We start from the raw sequence: 23,617 nt of genomic DNA, 5'->3' as shown, positions 1-23,617 counted from the left end.
ATTCCATGTTCATAATTTCCACTTCTTGTGTTCATATATTAATTCCATGTATATTGTGCATATACGGGTAATGATTCATTTCGAACTCTTATTTTCTCATGTCAGGATTTGACCCATTGAATCATTTAAAATATCGATGGATGCAAGGGTAGTACAAACAAAGTGCACATATCCAAAATCCATCAATTCATATTCGGGAATGCTCATACGAGCATATAATCGGGAAGCTCTTCTAAGCCATGTAACGGGAAGCTCCGAAGAGCCATTAACGGGAAGCTCATACGAGCTAATATCGAGAACTTCAAGCGAGCCGATATCGGGAAGCTCCGAAGAGCCATTAATCGGGAAGCTCATGAAAAAGCCTTTAATCGGGAAGCTCCGAAGAGCCATATATCTGGACGCTCATAACAGCTGTGGTGTGTCCACAACACATGTAGGAGCACAACCAAATCGGGATGCTCCGAAGAGCTATTAACGAGAAGCTCATGAGAGCTAATAACGGGACGCTCTTTTGAGCTGTGGTCTGTCTGCAACACATGCAGAACCACAACCAATTCGGGAACCCTGTATCCATTGAATTTAATTTATCCAAACGGGACTTAATACTTGTCATACATGTCAATTGCACAATTTAATTCTCATACACAACATTCAATTCAAAAATATAAATATACAATTTAGTTACACAAACTTACCTCAACAAGTATTCGTGTACGCAAAATCTACTAATCCGATACTTTTTCTTTTCCTTGATCTAACACCATATTTGGTCTATCCGGATTTATATGAATGAGTTTAACATTAATTTAATACAATTCATATTCAATTTAATCCAATTCACATGAAATTTTGCCCTTATACTTTTAGTTAATTTTGATTTCATCCCTAGGCTCGAAAAATGAAATTCATGCAATTTAATCCTTATTCCAAGCCTAGCTGATTTTTACATATAACATTAGCAGCCCATATATATCACAAAATTTAGAAATTTTCCATAAATTTTCCATCTTTACAATTTAGTCCCTAAATCACAATTTCATTAAAATTCACTTTACAAAAGTTGTTTATCTATCAACAACCTTTCATTTTCTACCATAAAATTTCATAATTCACCTATATTCATCCTTGGAAAAATCCTAGTACTTTGATAACTTTACAAATTAATCCTCGAGATGGCTAGATTAAGCTATTACGATCTTGAAAATATAAAAATTACTAAAAACGGGACTAGAAAACGTACCTAATTGAGCCAAATAAGTTTGCTCAAAATCCAATTTCCATGGCTAGGGTTTCCATATTTTTGTTTTAGAAAAAATGATAAGATGATGATATTTTTCTTTATTTTATTATTTATCATCTTTTTATCTTTTACTTTTCAATTTAGTCATTTTCTTTATTTAATTTTCCATTGATGAATCATCATACTTATCTACTAACTCCTCTTAATGGTCTATTTGCCATATAAGGACCTCCAATTTTGAATTTCATAGCTACTTGATACTTATAGCTATTAGAACTTAACTTTTGTATTTTATGCAATTTGGTCCTTCCATCTAATTAGACATATAATCGGTAAAATTTTCTTAACGAAATTTTCATATGACATTACTATCATAATGCAAACCATGTAATAATATTAAAATAATTTTCCTTCTGGACTCGGATTTGTGGTCCCGAAACTACTATTCCGATTTCACTGAAAACGGGCTATTACAACTCTCCCCCTTAAAATTTTTCGTCCTCTCAGATATTTTTTTCCCATTGTTTCCTCAGGTTCCCAAGTAGCTTCATCTATCCCATGTGGTTGCCAGAGAACTTTTACTAGAGCTACATTTTTATTTATCAAATTTGTTGTCTCACGTGCCAGAATTCTGATTGGCTCCTCACTGTATGTCATATTAGGCTGAATTTCAACATCTATCAGAGAAATAACATGTAAAGGGTCTGACGATATTATCATAACATAGACACATGAAAAATATTGTGAATTCTGACAAGCTCCGATGGTAGGGCTAATCGGTACGCAATAGGTTTGGTTCTTTTAATTATTTCATACGGCCCGATAAATCACGGACTCGGTTTTCTTTTATGACCAAACCAAAGAAATTTATTCCAAGATGAAACTTTCAAGAATACCTTGTCGCCAACTTGAAATTCTATCTCTTTACGTTTAAGATCCGTGTCGAAATAATTTTTTTGAAAATAGAAAAAAACGTGTATCGATTTTGAAAATGAAAATTGGGAGTCGCCACCGATCTTTTATTGAGGTGTGATCGGATCACCTTGAAAATAATTTTGGGTCTGCGAATTTTGAGAAAACAGGTTCGGGAGTTGGTTACGCACGAGGAAGGGTTAGCACCCTCGTGACTCCCAAAATTGGTACCGAATTGATTGTTTAATGTCTTAATGTCAAAATTTTGAACAGATTTTAAAATACGATCCTTTTATTTTGAATAAAATGAATTGGAAGATAAAGCTCATTTATTTTAAAGAAATAAATTGTTACACTCAGTAAGTTAGAGTGCAACGTTTCAAATCCTCAAAATTAAGCTTATTCTTTGATTTTTAAAACCTATGCATTTTGAGAAGGATATCTGATTATTTGGGTCAAATGAGAAAATCAAAACCCAGTAAGTTAGGGTTCGATTTCACAAAATTCCTAAATATCGAACATTGCCTTTATTTTTAAAATCCTCGTCTCGAGAAAATAACATGTCATATCCAATGCATTAGGACACAACATGTCGAATTCCCGAGAATGGTTTTTTTATTTATGTCCTCATTAAAAGGGGTATTCTCGATTATTTAGATTGAACAAGGAGAATTGAAACCCAATACGTTAGGGCTCTATTCTTTCGAAGATTCCAAATACCTAACATTTGCTTTATCTTGAAAACTTTTGAATGAAATAATTTTGATATTTAAATGATATGAAACATAACCTTTTAAGTGAATAAAGCGCGATGGAATAACAATGCACGACGCGAGGTGATAATTCATAAACCACAATATAAGTTAATAAGCACTAATAATAAATGAATACCAATAAACAAATACCATGCACATAAATACAATAATTTCACATCACATGTAAATATCAACATTAACATTCAAGAATTATTAATCTAAAAGGGAAATAAAATGTATTCACAAAATAAAAATGAATTGAGATTCAAAATATATATATAAACAAAATTTTAAAAAAATAATTAATATAAAAATTTCAAACAATTTAATAGTGGAACTAAGAATAAAATGTTTAAGTAAATTATAAAGAAAAAATTGTAAGAAAATAAAGGTGAATAAATTCTAAAATTGATATATGTTTTGATTTATAAGTGAAAAATCTTAATTTAAATAATAATATATATAGTCATAATATATATAAGTTAAAATAGGGAAGATAGAATAGCAAATTTAAAAGGAATAAAATATTTGTGCATAAAAAGTATGATTTGAAATTAATAACATTATATTATATACATATGTACAATAAAATCATTTTAATATAAATTATATATATACATATATGAAAGGATCATGAAATGCTATTGTGTGATTTTTTTTAATTCAAATGAATATATATATAAATGTCCAAAATAAAATATTTGTAGAAGTTAAATACTAATATACAAAACTTAAGATAATAACATATAATAAAATAATAAAAATCATAACAAAATTAGGGTTATTATAAAAAAAATAAAGATAATAACAATTGATAATAAGCTAGTTTATTTAATAATAAAAAGACAAAACAATGGACAAATTTTGAATTAAAACAAAAATCTTAAGGTAAATTTGAAAATAATGCGCAAATGACCAAAATGAGAGCCAATTAATATCAAAAGGACCAATACACCAATTTAACACAAAGCCAAGAATTTGAATCATTAGCGAGAATGACGCCGTCTGTCCCTGGATCTAAATGAAATCGAACTCAAATATGTGGTGCAAATTAAAAGAAATTAAATAAAATCAAATTGAAACAACCTAAAACACAGAAGGACCTGTCGCGCAAATGGACCAAATAAAAAAATTTGAGTGGATCCCCCTCGGGTCGGGTCGCACGCGCGGGTTATAGAGCCAATACGGTGCTGTTTTGGTGGCCACTGACTCAGGCCCCAAACGCTGCCGTTTGACATCCCACAAGAACTAATTTTAAAACCCTAAACAGGGTTATTTGGCCACTAAGACACAACAGAGGATGCTTTGCTTCTCCCCCCTCCTTTTGCGCCGCTCTGAAAAGGTTGGCTCAGAGGCCTTTGAACCATCGTCCGACTCCAATCGCGACAGAGCAAACGAAGATCCGGTCAAACAGGTAAAACCCCTCGCCCTCTCACCTTATTTTCTCTTTTATTACCTTCTTGCTAACGAATAAAAGAGCCAAGAAAAATAATAAAGAAATGTGAAGAAAAATGAAAAAATCACCTTAAAAAACTTTATTTTTCTATTGATATTGTGCGTGATCCAATATGCCTCCCCCTCCTTACAGATTCTCAAAATGGATTTATAGCCGAATCAAAAATAAATAAATAAATACATCATTTTTCTGCTTCTTTGCTGTGTTTTTCGTGTGTATTTTCTGTCCGTATTTGTTTGCTTGCGCTTGCTGTGTGTTTTTGTTTGTTTGTTGCGTTCGTTGTCGTCTGCTTGTTTTGCAGGTATCGTACGAGTACGTGGTGCGGACGTGGCGTGCAGAGGCGTGACTCGTGTGAAGGGGCTTTCCTGCTACGGCGCTGAGAAGTGATGCTAAAGGGCTAGGGTTTCTGATTCTTTGTGTTAGGCTTGGGTCAACTTTGGGCTGATGGTTAGGGTTTATTTAGGTTTAGTTATAATTTTGGGCTAGACATTGGGTTAAAATAATTTGGGCCACGTTTGGCCCATGTATTTGGACTGTGGACTTTTGTTCACTTTGGGCTCCGGGCAAAATTTGGGCCCTACAATCCGCATAGGATTTCTGACGGTTAGAAGCTACTTTTAAACTATCTCGAATCACTTTCACTTTTTCTTCGGTTTTGCAGATCAGATCAACCCCATGTATCTTTTTCTCACTAAGTTCAGTCCAATACAACGAAGTTCTACATTTACAACCATATAGAGCTTCGTACGGTGCCATTTTAGTGCTTGACTGATACCTATTATTATATGCGAAATCGACTAAAGACAGATATTTCTCCTAATTGCCTTTGAATTCCAAAATATAACACCGAAACACATCTTTAAGAATCTCAATTACACACTCTGATTAACCATCGGTCTGATGATGAAATGCGGTACTGAAATGTAATTGCGTACCCAGAGCTTCTTGTAACTTGTTCCAAAATCGAGATGTAAATCGAGGATCTCTATCAGAAATAGTAGAAATCGACACTCCATGTAGCCTGACAATATCACAAACATATAATTCTGCTAATCTGTCCAGGGAAAAATCCATACGTACCGAAATGAAATGTGTAGACTTTTTCAAACGATCAACAATTACCCAAATGACATATTTCTTTTCCTGAGATAAGGGTAATCCTGACACAAAGTCCATAGTAACTCTTTCCCATTTCCATTCCGGTATCGTCACTGGCTGTAGCAATCTTGAAGGTACTTGATGTTCAGCTTTAACTTGCTGACATATCAAACATTTAGATACAAATTCAAAAATATCACGTTTTATTCCCGACCACCAATATATCTTTTTCAAATCATTATACATTTGATTACTCCTCGTATGAACAAACATAGTAACATTATGAGCTTTGTGCCAAATTTTCTGTACCAACTCCGAATTTTTTGGTACACAAACTCTACCTCGAAATAACAGACAATCATTGGGTCCAATCTGAAATTTTAAATCGAAAATCAACTCACTTTGTACTCGTTTAGCTTGTAACCCATCATCATTTTTTTGGGCTTCGCAAATCTACTGTAGAAACACCGGTTTAGCCTTTAACTCGGCTAAAATTAGCTATCATCAGACAATGACAATCGGGTATTCATTGCTTGCAAGGCAAACAGAGACTTTCTACTCAAAGCATCAACAACCACATTTACTTTTCTCAGATGATAATCAATTACCAAATCATAATCTTTCAACAATTCAAGCCATTTGCACTGTCTCAAATTCAAATCTTTTTGTGATATCAGATACTTTAAACTTTTATGATCAGTAAATATATGACATTTTTCACCAAACAGATAATGTAGCCAAATTTTCGATGCAAAAATAATAGTTGCCAATTCTAAATTATGTATCGAGTAATTATTTTCATATGGTTTTAGCTGTCTAGAAGCATAGGCTATTACTTTGCCTTCTTGCATCAAGACACAGCCTAAACCATTCAATGATGCATCACTGTAAATAACAAATTCCTTACACGATTCAGGCTGAACCAGAACTGATGCTTCAGTCAACAGGGCTTTCAACCAGTCAAAACTTTGCTGACATTTATCTGTCCACTCAAATTTCACATTTTTTTATAGTAGTCTTATCATCGGCGAAGCTATCACCGAAAACCATTTTACAAATCAATGATAGTAACTAGCTAATCCTAGAAAACTTCTAACTTTAGGCACATTTTTCAGTGGTTTCTAGTTAACAATAGTTGAAATTTTATTCGGATCCACTCTAATGCCTTCAACAGATACTATATGTCCAAGAAAACCAACTTCGGGAAGCCAAAATTCACATTTGTTAAATTTAGCATATAGTTGTTTCTCACACAAAGTTTGCAGAAAAATTCTCAAATGATCAGCATGTTCATTTTCATCTCAGAAATATACCAGGATGTTATCAATAAATACCACCACAAATGTATCCAAGTATGGTCTGAAAATTCTATTCATCAAATCTATAAATACCGCAGGTGCATTGGTTAAACCAAATGGCATCATATGAAATTCATAGTGCCCGTACCTAGTTCTGAATGCTATTTTTGGTACATCTGAGTCTTTCACTTGTAACTGATAGTAGCCAGAATGGAGATCTATCTTTGAGAATACTGTAGTACCTTTCAACTGGTCAAACAAGTCATCAATACGAGGCAGTGGATACTTATGCTTGATTGTGACATTTTTGAGTAGTCTATAATAAATACACAATCTCAAAGATATATCATTCTTTTTAACAAACAGAACCAGTGCACCCGAATATAATGAACTCGGTCAATCAAAACCCCTGTCAGTCAGTTCTTGCAACTGTGCTTTCAACTCTTTTAATTCTATAGGTGTCATTCTATATGGTGCTATAGATAACGGTGTTGTTCCTGGAACAAGATGTATTGAAAATTTCACTTCTCTGACCGGCAGTAATCCGGGTAACTCCTCCGGAAACATATTAGGATATTCACAAACCGTTGACACTGATTTAATCTTCGATTCAAATACTTTGGTGTCCAACACATAAGCAAGATAAGCATCATACCCTTTTTTGACATTTCTGTACTGACATGGCTGATATCACATTAAACAACCCATCTAATTATCAGATTCAATACAGAGTATTTCAACACAATATGCTATTATTTACAATTTACCACGGTATCATGCTGAATTAACCAGTCCATGCCTAGAATCACATCAAACTCATCAAATGGTAATAACATCAAATCATCCGAAAAATAGTAATCCCTTACCATTAACGGACAATTCTTGCAAATTTTATCCACCATCACATACAGGCCTAGAGGGTTGGATACTTTAACCACGAATTCAGTGGACTTGACAGGTAAATTTTTATTAGACACTAAATTCGTGCAGATGTATGAATAGGTAGAACTAGGATCAATTAAAGCAGTTATATCAGTATCAAGAAGAGAAAAAGTACCAATAATAACGTTAGGTACAGAGGCATCCTCACGTGCACGAATAGCATATGTCCTTATTGGTGCTCGTGTTTTAGATTTGATGGTTGAATCTTTTGTCGTACCCCAGCTACCACTCACATTGCCAGGATTACGAGGTGGTCTACCTCTTGTAGCGGGGTTGTTTGACCTTGAAGTGTGAACGATATCTTTTTCAAGCTTTTCTAGCTAGTCTTTGAGATAGTGGTAAAAGGAACCACATCTAAAACAGGCTCTGTTTTTCATGCAGCACTCACCAAAATGTAGTTTATTACAGTGCTTGCATCTGGGTTTAGGGTTTCCAACATACCTGCATTGCTACAGATGTAGCCTGAGATCTCAGATTGGAGTGTTGAAAACCTCTATCTCTTTCAGAATACCCTGCAGAGGTGGTTAAATGGTCATGATATTTCTTTAATTTCTTTGAGGCTGACTGATATGGCTTTCCCTTAAATTTTTTACTTGAAGTTCTGGCTTCCATCTCAACCTGTCTCTTTTCTTTGCTCAGTTCTTCGGCTTTATGTGCTCGGTCAACCAGTACAACAATTTTTTTTAATTCGAGGATCCCAACTAACAACTTTATGTCTTTGTTTAATCCCTCTTCAAACTGTTTACACATGGCGATTTCAGTTGGAATACACTCTTTGGCATATTTACTCAGTCGGAAAAATTTTCGTTCATACTCAAATACAGTCTTGTGGCCCAAGTGACCCTCTCCTTCGGTACAATAGAATTAAGTGTTCCACCACTGGTACGCTGAATCTTTTAGCAGTGATACAACACATTTTAGACATTCAACTAACGTACAAGACAATTCATCCAAAACTCTAATAGTGTTTTCTAACCAAAATTCAGCATTGTTTGGATCATCTTCGACTATAGCTCTAAATTCTTCTGACCCATATTTATGAATTTTATCTACAGGAGGCTTACCAATTCTAACAAGTTCTGTAGCTTGAGGCATATCTAGAACTGGTTGAAAAACAGGAAGGGGTGGAGGTTGTTGTACAGTCGGATTTGTTCTTACAAATTCTGTAAACTATTCGTTCATCATTTAGAATAAGGCTTCTTTAGCCTCTTTTCCTCGGCCCTCAGATACAGGTTTCTACTACTTAAAGTTGCTCTTTGAACTGAAGCTTAAGCATTGCTCTCAACTTCTTTGGATTCAGTTCGGTTGGACGATATTACTATATGAAAAACATGTTTTAAAATGTTTAGGAGATATCACAATATCACGGGTTATATAATGGCATGTATAGCTAGACTCATATATGCTACGTTAGTCTAAGAATCAGTTAAACCGTAACTCTGATGCTAATAAAATGTAACACCCCTAACCCTTATTCGTCGCCAAAATAGGGTTACGAAGTATTATTAGGATTTATAGATCAATTATAGACATTTCATATCATTTAACATCCATATCAAAAATCAATCACATTGTCTCTTATATGAGCCCCCGAGGCCCAAAATACGTATTAGAAAGAAGTCGGAACTAAATTCGGTACTTAGAGAATTTTTCACAAAATGTCAAAATTTTTCTAAGGTGCAGGTCCCACACGTCAGTGTGGCCAGGCCATGTGGGCATTCGAAATAGGGGCACACAGCCATGACCCAACCCGTGTCAAATTTAGGGTGCTCACTGACTTGGGTCACACAGCCAAGCCACACGTCCGTGTGCTAGGCCGTGTGAGTATACTGACTTGCATTTAATAGGTGCAAGGGTCACACGGCCAAGCAACACGCTTGTGTGCTAGGCCATGTGGATAATTTTGAGCATTCTGTTTCCCAATTTTTAAGATGTATGAGACACACGACTAGATCACACGCCCATGTGCTAGGCCATGTATCACACACGGCTGAGACACACGTCCGTGTCTCTGCCCGTGTGGATGAAAATAGGCCAATTCCAGGGCCACTTTTCTCACCCAATTTGTCTTCCACCTACATCAACACTTCAACACTTTCACCAACCAATACAAGACATTTAAATCAATCTAAAACCAAGTTTAACACATATCATGACACCCCATATGTCCAAGTATTCAATCTTAATTGATCATGTAAACCTATATGCATATTTCTCCAATCATATATTGTTTCAAACCATACATTATTATATTCATAATTATTCATTGCTCAACCACATTAAACACAACAAATAAATTAAGCCACACATACATATACACATAAAAATATGTTCAACTTAAGCCATTCCGATGGCTAGTTACATCAAAATTAGTTTTCTATTTATACCGAAGTGGGCCGATAGATAGTGTGATGTAGCTCCGACTAGCTTCTAACCTTTACGAGCTTCAGAGTACTATAAGACAGAGAAAATAAAACAGAGTAAGCATTAAATGCTTAGTAAGTTCGTATAATGAGAAATTAACTTACCATACATTTGCATTTAAGGTAAGCATACATAATACAACCAAAGCAATTTGGCTAATAACCAAGACACATAACCTTATCTAACATGTTAGTCATGTATTTTACATGAATACCAAGAATCATATATGGGTTCATCAAATATCAAATTCCATGTTCATAATTTCCACTTATCATGTTCATTTACCAATTCTATGTATATTGTGCATATACGGGTAATGATTCATTTCGAACTCATATTTTCTCATGTCAGGATTTGGCCCATTGAATCATCTAAAATATCGATGGATACATGGGTAGTACACACGAAGTGTACAAATCTAAAATTTGTCAATTTATATTCGGGAATGCTCATACGAGCATATAAACGGGAAGCTCTTGTGAGCCATGTAAAGAGAAGCTCTGAAGAGCCATTAATGGGAAGCTCATACAAGCCAATATCGGGAAGTTCAAGCGAGCCAATATCGAAAAGCTCCGGAGAGCCATTAATCGAGAAGCTCATGAAAGAGCCTTTAATAGGGAAGCTCCGAAGAGTCATATATCTGGACGCTTATAAGAGCTACGGTGTGTCCACTACACATATAGGATCACAACCAAATCGGATGCTCCAAAGAGCTATTAACGAGAAGCTTATGAGAGTTAATAACAGGACGCTCTTTCGAGCCGTGGTATGTCCGCAACACATGCAGTACCACAACTAATTCGGGAACACTGTATCCATCGAATTTTATTTATCCAAACGGGGCTTAATACTTGTCATACATTATTGGATATGTGATTTTTTTTTTAAAAAAATCACTACTTTTCTTAAAGATGAAAGGTTTTATTTGAAATGGTTGAAAAAAATTAAAATTTTTTAAATTTAAAATTTCCTTTAAAATGGCTAAAAACATTTTTTTATTTTTAAAATCTAAACTTTCTATTTTTTTAAAAAATCACCGTTTTCTTAAAGATCAAAGCTTTTATTCAAATAGTTGAAAAAATCAAAATTTATTTTAAAAATTTAAACTTTCCTTTAAAATGACTAAAAAATAAATTTTATTTTTAAAAATCTAAATTTTCTCTTTTTTTTAAAAAAATCAGAACTTTTCTCAAGATCAAGCCATTTGAAACAAAAACATTTATTTTAAGAAGGGGAACGGAAAAAAAAAAGAGATTTTTGGGGCTCCTAAGAGCAGAGGACCGACGGTCGGATGATGTCCCCTTCATCGGAGCCCAAAACCCGATCCCTCATAACATGTCTATGGTAAAAAGAATAGAAAAAGAAATAGCATGATTGTTGTTGTTATTGTTTTTACCTTTTTTTTTAAAAAAAGAATATGAAAAGCCTCATTTTTTTTCCATTTCATTTCATGTGTATATATTGCTTTTCAATCTTGTTTATTTGTAAAAAAAAAAGATAATAATGTTATTTAATAATAATTTGGGCCCTTGATAGGCCCAAAAAGGAAAGAAAAACAAAGGCCTCTAATTGACTAGAATTGGGTGGACTTCGAACAGGCCCAAGAGAGAACAAAAATTTAAAGGGAGCAAATGGGCCTCCAATTGGGCTCGGACAAAAATGGGTGTATACAAGCTTATTAATTTTGGTTGAACAATAAGATTAAAGAGAAAGGGGCTTTATACGGGGTTGTTAATGTTTGGGAAAGTGGTTAAATGTACGTGAACGAGTTTTGATGATGTTTCTATGTTCCTTGAGTATCAATTGCAAGTGAGATGGTTAGATTTGGTGTGCCGCTACTTTAGGTGAAGATCGAGTGAGTTTCTTCACTGACCTATGTATATATTTTGTTCATACTGAAATGTATCTATATGAAATTGGTGGTATGTGTATTGGGTATGAAGCCTAGTGATTCTAAATTTTTGACGGAATGAGTATTTAGTTAAGATTAAGTTAAGGAATAAGTAGTCTGGTTGAATGTGAATTCTCTTATATGGGTTCCTGTGAATCTTTTGGATAAGTTATTTATAGTCTAAGTTTCGAAAATAATAAATAATCATTGCAGATAGTAAGAACATTTGATAAAGAATCTTATGAGTCTAGTTTGTGCATGCATGCTATGACATTTAATCATGACCATGTATGTGTTCGTTTGGAATGTATACTGTGAAATGTGAACTATGAGTATAAATGATTAACTAATGACAAAACTTGAGTATTGATTAAACAAGTAAAACATAAGGGAATTGCGTAGAAGTAAAGTTATTGTGTGTAAAAATTCGTGAATGAAAAGTAGAATAATGAGTATGTAAGTAAGGTTATAACTTAGACTTGTAATTTGATGGAAGGTTAGAAGAGCCCAAATGTATGGGTGTTTGTGATGATGAATTACATCTATGAATGTATGAATGTTTGTTGAGTATGATGTGTGTTTTTTACAGTGAATCCTGAAATTAAAATAGGGTTGTATGAGTATGTTTGGAAATTTGTGATAAGATGTGAAATAGTTTGTGTGTTTGTATGAATCAAGTGTCGAGTCTCGAACGGTGTCAATGTTTGATGGGTCTATCAAGTGAGTCACTAAGCCAACTCTTGCATGTATGATATGTGTTCTTAAAAATTTTGTGAATAGTGAATGAAACATGAAACGAAACCTAGATGAGTATGATGTGATGATTATAATGAGTAATGTATGATTTATGGATTTATGTGTATGATTGCATGAAATTTGATGGTCTAAGCATGAGATATGAATCTTGAGCTTAAAGGATGTTTGCTTCTAATGGGCTAGCATAACAATGGAGGCAAGAACAATAAACAAAAACACCAAACAAATGATTTTTAACGAAGGAAATTAAAGATAACTGAATAACATCAACATGGGATTAGAATCTAAATACACAACAGGTTGAAGGTTTAACTAAGAAAATAAACCCTAGCTACAGTGATAACTAACTTAACTACCAACTATAGAACTAAGAAAAGCAAAGAAAATCCTCACAAAACTTTAAACCTTACCACAACTAAGGATTTCCCAAATTTACTAATTTGAACCTTTCAAGGACAATATTTAACCTTTACAATCTCTAATTATTCAATAGGCAAGGTCACTTCCCCTTAAGGTTTTCTAACTAAAACTTTAAGTAAATCCTCATAAAAATGAGAAATAAAATCGAGAATGGATTATCACCTTTAGAAGGTAGTTAAACAACAATTAAGCCCTCTCACAAATCAAGACAACACTTGAAAGAATGAATCACAACTAATCCCACAAGTGTGTAAAGTGAAAATAAGAATAATAATGAGAATTGATTAAATTTTAGCTTTTGATCTTTGTAAAAATGTTTCTTGTCTTCATATAAGTTTCATTGAATCATATTTATATCTTCTCATTGAATTATGTATGTTTGGAGTTGTGGGAGGGAGTTTCTAACCTTTGATAGCATTCATTTTGCGCATTTAATGTAACCTGTAGCAATGTGTCTTGAGACACAAAACCCTTGTGTTGAGAGAGGAAGAACAAAAAGTATGATCGTTGGAGCCTATAGTCTCGAGGCACAATAGGTTTGTCTTGAGAAAATTACCCATATGTCTAGAGATAAATACTTGATTATCTCGAGACACAACTTCCCTGAAGCAAACCTTAGCTTCGGTATCAGATTTTTTCAAGACATTTGGGCTTTTGTCTCGATGCTAGGCACCCCTAAAGCGAAATTTAGCTTTGATTTGGTATTGTATTGAGACAAATGAGCTTTTGTCTCAAGATAGGGCACCCTTGAAGGAATTTTAGCTTCGATATTGGTCTGTCTCAAAACAATACTCAAATAGTCTCAAGACAATGTTGGACAAGTTGAAAAATAAGGCTTAGAAATATTTTAAAGGACTTGGTGATACTAAAAAACTTTTATAGAATGATTTAAGTTATTTAGAAACTTTATTTATTAGTTTGTAATATTTGAAAATATATTCATATGTGATCAAATAATTCCTTAACAACAATAAAAAAGTAGAACCAACTTATGATATAGATAGTAATAGAATAGTTTTAGTAAAAGAATATATCACAAGTAAATTGATTTATTTTAAAATCAAATATAAATTGAAATATTTTAAACCAGTGTGGGTTTTAATGATAAAACAACACTAAAAAATTAATATTAGAGATCTTAAAACAATAAACAATTTAAAAAGTGAACATGCATATCAGCCATAAAGAATAAATATATTTTTTAAAACCAATAGAATTATTCATTAAAAATAAATAAATACATGTGGAAATAATGATTTTTTTTTGTGAAAAAAAGATAAACAAAAATACCACTCAACAACTACTAAGAAACTCGAAAAACTTTGTCTTGTTAAATAGCCGTAACCACCAAATCAGGAGGTACTTCAAAGATCTGAAGGGAAGTCTGCCAAGAGAGACTAATCCTTGCCAATTGATTTGCAATTAAATTACACTCCCTAAGAACATACTTGATTTCCCACTGGCCTTCAGAGCGAAAAAACCGGTTAACTCTTTTGAGCAAGGTAATATCAGAGTCCATTGACTCCTCCATGGATAAGGCCTTAACCACCTTAAAATGCAAGTGTGAATAAAAGTATCAAAATAAGTTTTATATTTTTTGGACATAAAATAAGTTTTAGGTAAAGTGATAAAAGACAAGATTTTTATAGATATTGGTGGCATGAGTTTAAATTTAAATATTTTTTAATCAAGTTAGTGTCGAGTTAACTCGTGACACTAACTCAATCACTGACTTAAATTAATAGTGTAGATAAAGATATAACCTGATATAAATATACATAAAATAAAAAATAGATAAAATAGAATAATATTCTAACCACGAGACACCTTAATCATTTAATTGGTCATCCTTGGTCCAAGGTCAATTTGATTGCTCGGAGTCAGAGAGATGCCAATTTGTTGGGATGGTCCGTGATCTTAATTGAATAATTGTTCCATGCATTCAGCAAACTAATTTTGACCTTACACCATCACCATTGGTCGCCAAACCTTATTTTCTTCTTCCATCTCCTCTAGGGATATAAATATGTGTAATATTAGTGAATCTCACCTCACCAAGAATTTTCAAAATTAAAATCTTTATATTTATATTTCAACAAATATTATCACATTATTAATAGATGACAAAACTTAATCTTCCTAATGAATTTTTGAATGTATCTGTTTCACATTTTTATTTTTAAATGGATTTTGGGTGGGAGGAAGCAATTTTTTTATTATAATAAGTATGGTTTGATTATTTTAATTGTTTGTTTCGTCTTCTTGTATAAAATCACCATAGTATAATGTCAAATTCAATCATTAACGTTTACAACTTTTATCAATTTAAATCTTATTCTTTTTTTAGCTAAATTTGGTCGTTAACCTTTTAAAAAAAAGTTAAATTATTTTTTAATGTAAATCTTAACTAAAACATTAATTTTTTAATGATGGTGGCGTGACAATTCACGTGTTAGTCTACATGTGCTCCATGCCGACATGACACAATGATCTCTCATATCACAAAAAGTAATAAGAATGAGATATGAAAAGGTAGCCTTACTCAAAACCCCGATTATGAAATCCCCTCTCTCCCACTTCATGTATTGGGACGCACTATTCTTATAGAGATGCACTTTCACATCTTCTTAACCCAAAATGGTTGGGAAGAGGAAAAGTTCCTTTTTTTAGAGTACTCCGAGGAACACGTCCATTGGAGACGAGGTGGGCTTGTAGCTCAGAGCATTAGAGCACATGGTTACAAACCATGGTGTCGAGGGTTGAAATCCCTCCTTGCCCAAAAAGGAAGGACCTTTCCCTTTGGTAGGGGTAGAAAAATAATGATCGGGATAGCGGACCCAAAGCTATGGAACTTGAGCGTGGGTCTTTTGCCAAAATGGAGTGGTCTTTTATTTATTATTTATCATATATTTTTACTTTTCTATTTTATATATAGTATTACCTGCCAAAACAAAATAAAATAAGCATTGTTTTTTTTTGTTTTATGTCCTATAAGTCTTCCTCAACAAGGCTTGGGCAGAATAGCAGAGCAAGTACAAATATTAGTAGCATAGAAAATTGTGCTCCTCGTCATTAAATTAATGTGTTCTCTTGTGATAATTGTAGCCTCTCGGGAGAATCGATGACTGCATCTTTGAGGCATGAGTTCTAGTTTCATAAGTGTTTCTTTGTAGGAACGTCAATGAATCAGTCAATTATTCTTCGTGCTTTGTGAGCAAACATACATATATGTTTACCTAAAGTGTATACTTCATTGTTGACAAATAATTTAAAATTATAAAAATATTCAAAAAATTTAAAAATTAAAAAAAATTAAATAAATTAGGATGGAGTATATGTTAGTTGTCGTACGGGCTACCATGTTTAAAATTTTAACATTTTAGTCAATATTTTCATTTAAAACAATTAATTAGACTCTTTTTAAAAGGTCGAGGGTCAAATTTAGCTAAAAAAATAAAAATTGAATTGACAAAAAAATGTAAACATTAAAGGCTAAATTTTACATTATGCCTATAACTATTAAATATTAAAAGGGATAATATAATTTTTGCCACCTGAACTCGGCAACTAGGTCCACTTTGATACCTGTACTTTTTTTATCCATTTTGGTAGCTAAACTTGACAACTAGATTTGTTTTAGTCCTTGAACTTGAAAAATATAAAAGTTTGATGATATGGCCCTCTGAGATCATGCCACATCATCACTTGAAAATTAAAAAATATATATATAAAATTTCAGGTGATGATGTGGTACAATATTAGAGTGTAACATACAATGTTCTAAAAGCTGGACTAGTGGTTGAACTAGTCAGCCCATTGGTTCTTGGTTCAATTGATTGGACCGGGTCTACAACTATACCAATAATAATTACGTAAATAATTCATAATTCATAAAATTTTAAAAAATAAAAAATTTATTAAATCGGATTAACCTTTTCAACTATTGGTTTTTGTCTTTATTTTTTATCGGTTTCAAGCAGTTTTCACTTCAATCAACCCAACCCCTATGTTTGGACTAGTGTATGGTCGATCCTCAATCCAATCAGTCTGACCAATCAATCTAGTCATGTTCCAAAAACACTGATCATATCATCAAATCTTAACGAAATCCAAGTTCAGGGACCAAAATGATTCTAGTTGCAAATTTAGGTATCAAAGTGAACCAAAAATAAAAATATCAAAGTGTATGTAATTGCCAAGTTCCAAAAATTATATTATTCAAATTTAAAAGTGTAAAAATGTAATAATGAATTACATAAAAAAAAAACCTAAATTCTTTCACTTTCTTCCTTACCCATATTTCTCAAAACTAAAAATCAAAATGAGAATTTTAGAAAATTTTGTTTTGAAGAATTATGCTTGAATATTTTATTGTTTTTTAAATTGAAGATATTATAAATAACTAGCAAAAATTAAATTGAGGTGAGACGAGGTTGGGAATGGACGTTTCCAACATTAATGGAATTGGTAGTAATTTTTAAGATTACACATCCATAATGAAACAAAACAGATGACAATATAGAGCATGCAAACGATGGAGCAATAGTGGGTTTACCAACATCCATCCCAATCCGCTCCATTGTCATGCCTAACTAAAAACTCGTTTGGTTGCTAATGTAATAACATAAGAAAAAAACATGTTTCTTACTTATGTATTACAATAGTTATAAATAAAACAAATAATAATTAGTAGACATTTAAACTTGATATAAGAAAGATAAGTAAAAACTCTTGTAAAAAATTAAGAGAAAAATTTTCCTCCTAGTCATGAGAATGGTTAAATATTACCAATTTAATTAATTTATTACTAATTTATATATTAAAACATGCATGAAAATAATACTCCAACCAAAAGTAATATTAATACAAAGATAATGTTTCAAATATAAATCCTTTTAGTTACTTGAGATACAAAGCTAAAAAGGTACCATTGTTGATAAGCATTATTGTTAAAGAGCTAGTCGTAACAGGGGCGGAGCTAAGGGGGCCTTGGCAGGGCCCGACCCTCCCTAAAATGGAAAGTTTCACATTTAGTACTCCTTTTATAATTTAAAAAACTTTAAATTGGTATATGATAAAATTACATTTTAATCCCAAAAATGAAAAAAAATAATTTAATCTTTTAAAAATAATAAAATTATAACCCATTAAAATGATAAAAAATTTACTTTTATTATTATAAAAATATACAATTTTATTTTGACTCCTACAAAAAATTTTCTAACTTCACTATTAAATCATAACTTAACTCAAAATGTAGTTGGGATACAATGTATTTTACTAAGATTTGTGTACCAAACATCTCATGCCAATATAATATAAAGCCTAGAAATGAGGATGGGTCCACGAAAGAGAGCATAAATCCGGGACCGGAGATTAAAATCTATAATTAATACCATGGATGTGTCAGCCACAACAGCTCGAATATCAAATAACAAAATAACGTAGTTGGGGAGGATGAAATACCTTTTTCATACCAAAACGAGGTTGTTGTATTGATGCTTCTACGTCCAATCAAAAGTTAAGTTCCTTGGTGGTGATAATTTAAAAAATTTGCCATCAATCATTCAATAAACACATATGAAGACAATCTTTGTCGTGACTCGTGATAAGAAAAACATACTGTGCCGGATGGATACGATTGGTGGTCGAGAGTGCATCGAGTCAAAGTCTTTCGCTCTATTTAAGACGCAATTTAGCCGCTTAGGTTGATATAGAAGTGTAAGAAGGACACCCATCTCTTGATTTTTCTCTCCTTGTCTGTTTCACTTGGCTCTATCATCCACTGCTATGGCAGAGGTATGGCATTATTTCACCATTTATATATTTTCTCTAATATTACTATGTCATATGTGCTGTCTGTTATTTACGGATATGTATATATAATTATATAGTTATGTGTTGACTTCATTAACGCTACATTTTATGTTTCCAAAATAACGAAAGGTTTTATGATTTGGGGTGAGTTTGATGAAAAATAGGATTAAATGTAGTTAATGACAGTAAAATTAGATATTATAATAATATTATAATGTGCAACAGAAAATAAATTAAACATATTACACCATTTATTTAAACCCACCTTTAATTTTTATATTCTTCATGAATACTTGGTATCATATATATATATATATATATAGTTTCAAATTACCTTATTTATTGTATATTATTGTTAAATGCACACATATTCAAAATATGTGATTTTCACACTTATATATTTGGGTAAAATTTGTAGTTTATAATTTAAGTGTGTGACTGAATTGGAACTCAGTCAAGAAAATTATTAAAATAATCTTACATATTTTAAATAAGCTATATTATTACGAGGATACTTTTGTCTTCTTCTTAGTTATAAAACCAATAAAAAGTTGAAACTGTTGAGATTTAAACTCATGCTACCAACATCGATACTTTTTTTTACCACTTTGATCAAAGCTTTATTTTTATATTTTATACATTTTAATTTTATTATACAAATTATTTCACCCACATGTTTGTATATATTGATAATGTCATTGATTGAGTGAGTTGGTGTCATGACCAACTCATGAAAAATGAAATTTGGATTGCATTTAATATTATTCTTAATCGATATATTTACTTATTTAAATTTTTTAAGCACAATTTAAACTAATTTCCATTTTAATTTTGTACATATTGCATATGTATTGTTATTATTATTATTAATTTTAAATATTATATTTTATTATTTCTTATATATTATTTTTAAATATATATATATATCTTAAATATGATATTTCCACGCACGGAATATATATGTATGTATGTGCGTGTACATATGTTTGCTTAAGCGGAAGAAATCGTGAATCATGAGCCGCAGACTTCAATCCCCCTAATATAACAGCGGAGGACATCCAAGTCCTCAACAGTGCATTTCAATTAATTCTCTCTTTCTATATATCTATATATCTATATAGATATATAGATATATATATATATATATATATTACAAATGAGAATCCATCCTAACTATTACCGAAGAAAGTGAATATTTATTTAATAGGTAACAATTTAAATTATTTAAATCCCTAATTGAGTTATTTTTTGAGTCAACCGAATACTAACTCAATTAGAAAAATTATGGAAATATCTTTTCGTAATTAAAATAAATAATTTATTTGAGGGTATTTTATTCTTTTACTTAAAAGAACAATAAAAAAATTACATGTGATACAATTTGAACTCATGCCATTTATCGCTCAAACAAAGTTTTAAGTTGAAATATTTTGTGCATTTTAATTTTATTATGCATATTTTATTACCTAAGAAATGATTGTATGAAATCGTGATTCCATCGTTATTCCTATCCTTTTCTAATATGAGAATGACAAATCGATTTTTCTCCGATTTTCAACCTTTTCTCTTAAAAAATTTAAATTCAACTAAAATGCTAAAAATCAAGAGGAAAATATACTTTGTCATTTTCCTATTGAAAAGGAATAAAGATGAAGTGAAATTACTGTTTTATATCGTTCATTCTCTTATATATTATCTATATCAATTGTATATCTAAACTATTATTCTTTATTTATTTTAATATAATATATACGATTGTACTCATTTAGTATTCTTAATTTGATATATTTATGTGTTTAAATTTCGCTTTTACTCACAATCTAATCTTAACTTTTCATTTTAATATAAAAAATTTCATGTGTTATTATTAGTTAATTGTAAATAATACATTTAATTATTTATTGTATGTTATTTTTAAATACACTTTTCTAATCTAAATATGTGATTTCTATGTGTGATAGAATTTCTAGTAGTATGATAATATATATATGTGTATATATATATACTTCTTTTTTTTCTTTTCTTACCTATCACATTGTTTGATAAGAGCACTGTTGTAGGGCACAACAATGGTGTTGAAAGTTGACCTTCAGTGCTACCGTTGCTATCAGAAGGTCAAGAAAGTGCTCTGCAAATATCCGGGCAAGTTTGATCGATCTTTTCTTTTCTCATTATAATTTGTGCCTAAACTATATGCATGAACAAACATATAACATAAATGAAAACCGATTAAATGTGATGTAATGGTGTTGAACAGAAATAAGAGACCAGAAATACGATGAGAAGGCAAATACGGTGACCATCACTGTGGTCTCCATCGATCCTCAGTGTATCAAGACCAAGATAAGCTGCAAGGCCGGCAGTTGCATCAAAAGCATTGAGATTAAACAGCCTGAAAAAAAAACAACAGAAAAAGATAAGCCTCCTAAGAAGGAACCTGAGACAAAAGTAGTATGGATACTTTGTAAGGTATGCAACACGTGGCATCCTGAAGGTCCATGCAACCAGACCATATATATTCCACTCCCACTGGCAAAGGCATGCAATGAGAATTGCGGGAAAAAAATGTGTTGTAATGGTTGTGGGGGCAGTGGGTGCAAAAGCTGCTTAGGTCATGGGTGGATCAGCTGGTATTGTGGTGCTTGTAGCAGCAGCAAGGCTTCATGTAAAGGTTGCGGCAGCTCTTCTTGTAGCGGATGCAGCAACTGGTCGTCCTGGTCATGCAGCGGGTGTGGAAGCTCTTCTTGTGGAGGGTGTTGCACAGGTTGCGGCAGCAGATCATGTGGTGGGGGTTGTAGTGGTAGTGGTGGATACGGATACGGATACGGATACGGATACTACAATAACTGGAGTTGCAGAGGGTGCAACAGCACTTCTTGCGGCGGATGCAAAGGCTCTATTTCGTCTTCATGTAAGGGGTGCGGCAGCTTTTGGTGCAAGGGTTGTGGTGGTGGTGGTGGTGGTGGTGGATCATGTGGTTGTGGGAGTTGCGGCCGTTGTTATGGGGGGACTGAACATAAAACGTCAGGTTATTGTACACCCATGTGAGGTGGAGAGTGGATAACATGTATAATCTATTCCATTGAGTGCCTGCCTTGGCTTGTTCTTTTACGTTTTGTTTTTCTTTATTATTACGAAATTTGGGTTTGCTATTTGCAATGATGAAGCAGGGGAGGAGATGAATAAAATGGATGAGTGGAGTTGTGGTTGAATTTTCTTCATTTGTGGTTGGTTGAGGAGGAGTTTCCCAGCCTGTGACTCTTAGGTCTTTACATGATTCCTTTGAGTAATTAATAAAACCTTTACTTGTTTTTCAAATCTTGCAGTACTTTAGCCTAATTTTCTTGAAAGTGTGTCAATAAGAGAATGGCAGAAGTTGGTTTTTCTGTACGAATTTTGGAATCCCTACCATTGTCCAATAACCATGATTTTATTTTATTTTATTTTTGAATCTAAAAATTTTAAAAAATATATAAAAATAATTCATAAAATATATATGATGTATTAAAGCGCCTATCATATTGTGCCATGTGTATTTAAAACATTTTATTTAAATTCTTTTAATTTTTATCAATTAAAAAATAAATAACTTTAATGAATTAATTAATTAACCTTTGCAATTGTATTTCTTTCCTTTTTAATCTTTCTTGCTTCTTCTCCTTCTCCTAGCTTCATCACCATTGTCATTCACCATCACCGCCGTCGAACTCCGTCCAAGCAACCTCCACTACAGCAAAACAGGTTTTTAGCGGCACTTTTAGCGGCGTTTGGATAAAAAACGCCGCTATAGGTTGAGCATTAGCGGCGCTTTTTGAAAACTGCCGCTATAGGTATAGCATTAGCGGCGCTTTTTAAAGAATGCCGCATAAAAAATAAGCACAACGTCGTCGCTTTATGTTGAGCTTTAGTGGCATTAGTGACACTTCTTGAAAAACGCCCCTATAGATAGAGCATTAGCAGCGCTTCTTGTAAAACGCCGCTATAGATCGGGCATTAGCGGGGCTTTTTAAAAAACGCCGCAAAAAAATTAAGCACAACGTCGTCGTTTTATGTTGAGCTTTAGTGGCATTAGCGACGCTTTTTGAAAAATGCCGCAAAAAAATTAAGCACCGTCATTGAGCTTTAGTGGCATTAGCAGCGCTTTTTGAAAAACGCCGCTATAGATCTAGCTTTATGGTTTAAGGATTATGGTTTATGAGTTGGGGTTTAAGGTTTGGGGGTTATGGGTTATGGGTTAAGGGTTAGTGTTTTAGGATTTATGGGTTTTGTTTTATGCTCTAGGGTTTACGGAATAGGGCTTTAGGGTTTAGATTAATTAGTGTTTTTTAATTTATATATTAAATAATTTCTTATATCATCGTAAAAGAGATAGTATTAATTTTAAAATATTGAATTAATTGTCATTATATTTTAGCTAGGCTTTATGGTTTAGGGTATATGGTTTAAGAGTTACTATTTTAAGGGTTATGGATTATGGGTTTAGGGATTAGGTGTTAGTGGTTAGTGGTTAAGGGTTAAGGGTTAAGGGTTAGGGGTTTAAGGTTTATGATTTTATGTTTTATGATTTAGGGTTTAGAGGTAAAAGGTCAAGGGTTTAGGGTTTAAATT

General features: G+C 32.5%; 1 protein-coding gene across 1 annotated transcript; it reads left to right on the top strand.

Moving 5' to 3' along the window:
* Positions 1–18,917: 18,917 nt before the first annotated feature.
* On the top strand, positions 18,918–22,399 carry LOC105771520 (guanine nucleotide-binding protein subunit gamma 4). The gene is made up of 3 exons (XM_012592970.2): positions 18,918–18,991; positions 21,070–21,151; positions 21,267–22,399. Exons 1-3 carry the CDS (start codon positions 18,983–18,985, stop codon positions 22,055–22,057), a joined length of 882 nt encoding a protein of 293 aa, XP_012448424.1. The 5' UTR covers positions 18,918–18,982; the 3' UTR covers positions 22,058–22,399.
* Positions 22,400–23,617: the final 1,218 nt, after the last annotated feature.

Source organism: Gossypium raimondii, chromosome 6 (assembly GCF_025698545.1).
Source record: "Gossypium raimondii isolate GPD5lz chromosome 6, ASM2569854v1, whole genome shotgun sequence".
NCBI lineage: Eukaryota > Viridiplantae > Streptophyta > Magnoliopsida > Malvales > Malvaceae > Gossypium > Gossypium raimondii.
The sequence above is the reverse complement of the archived record's forward strand: the minus strand, read 5'-3'. Positions and strand labels throughout refer to the sequence as shown.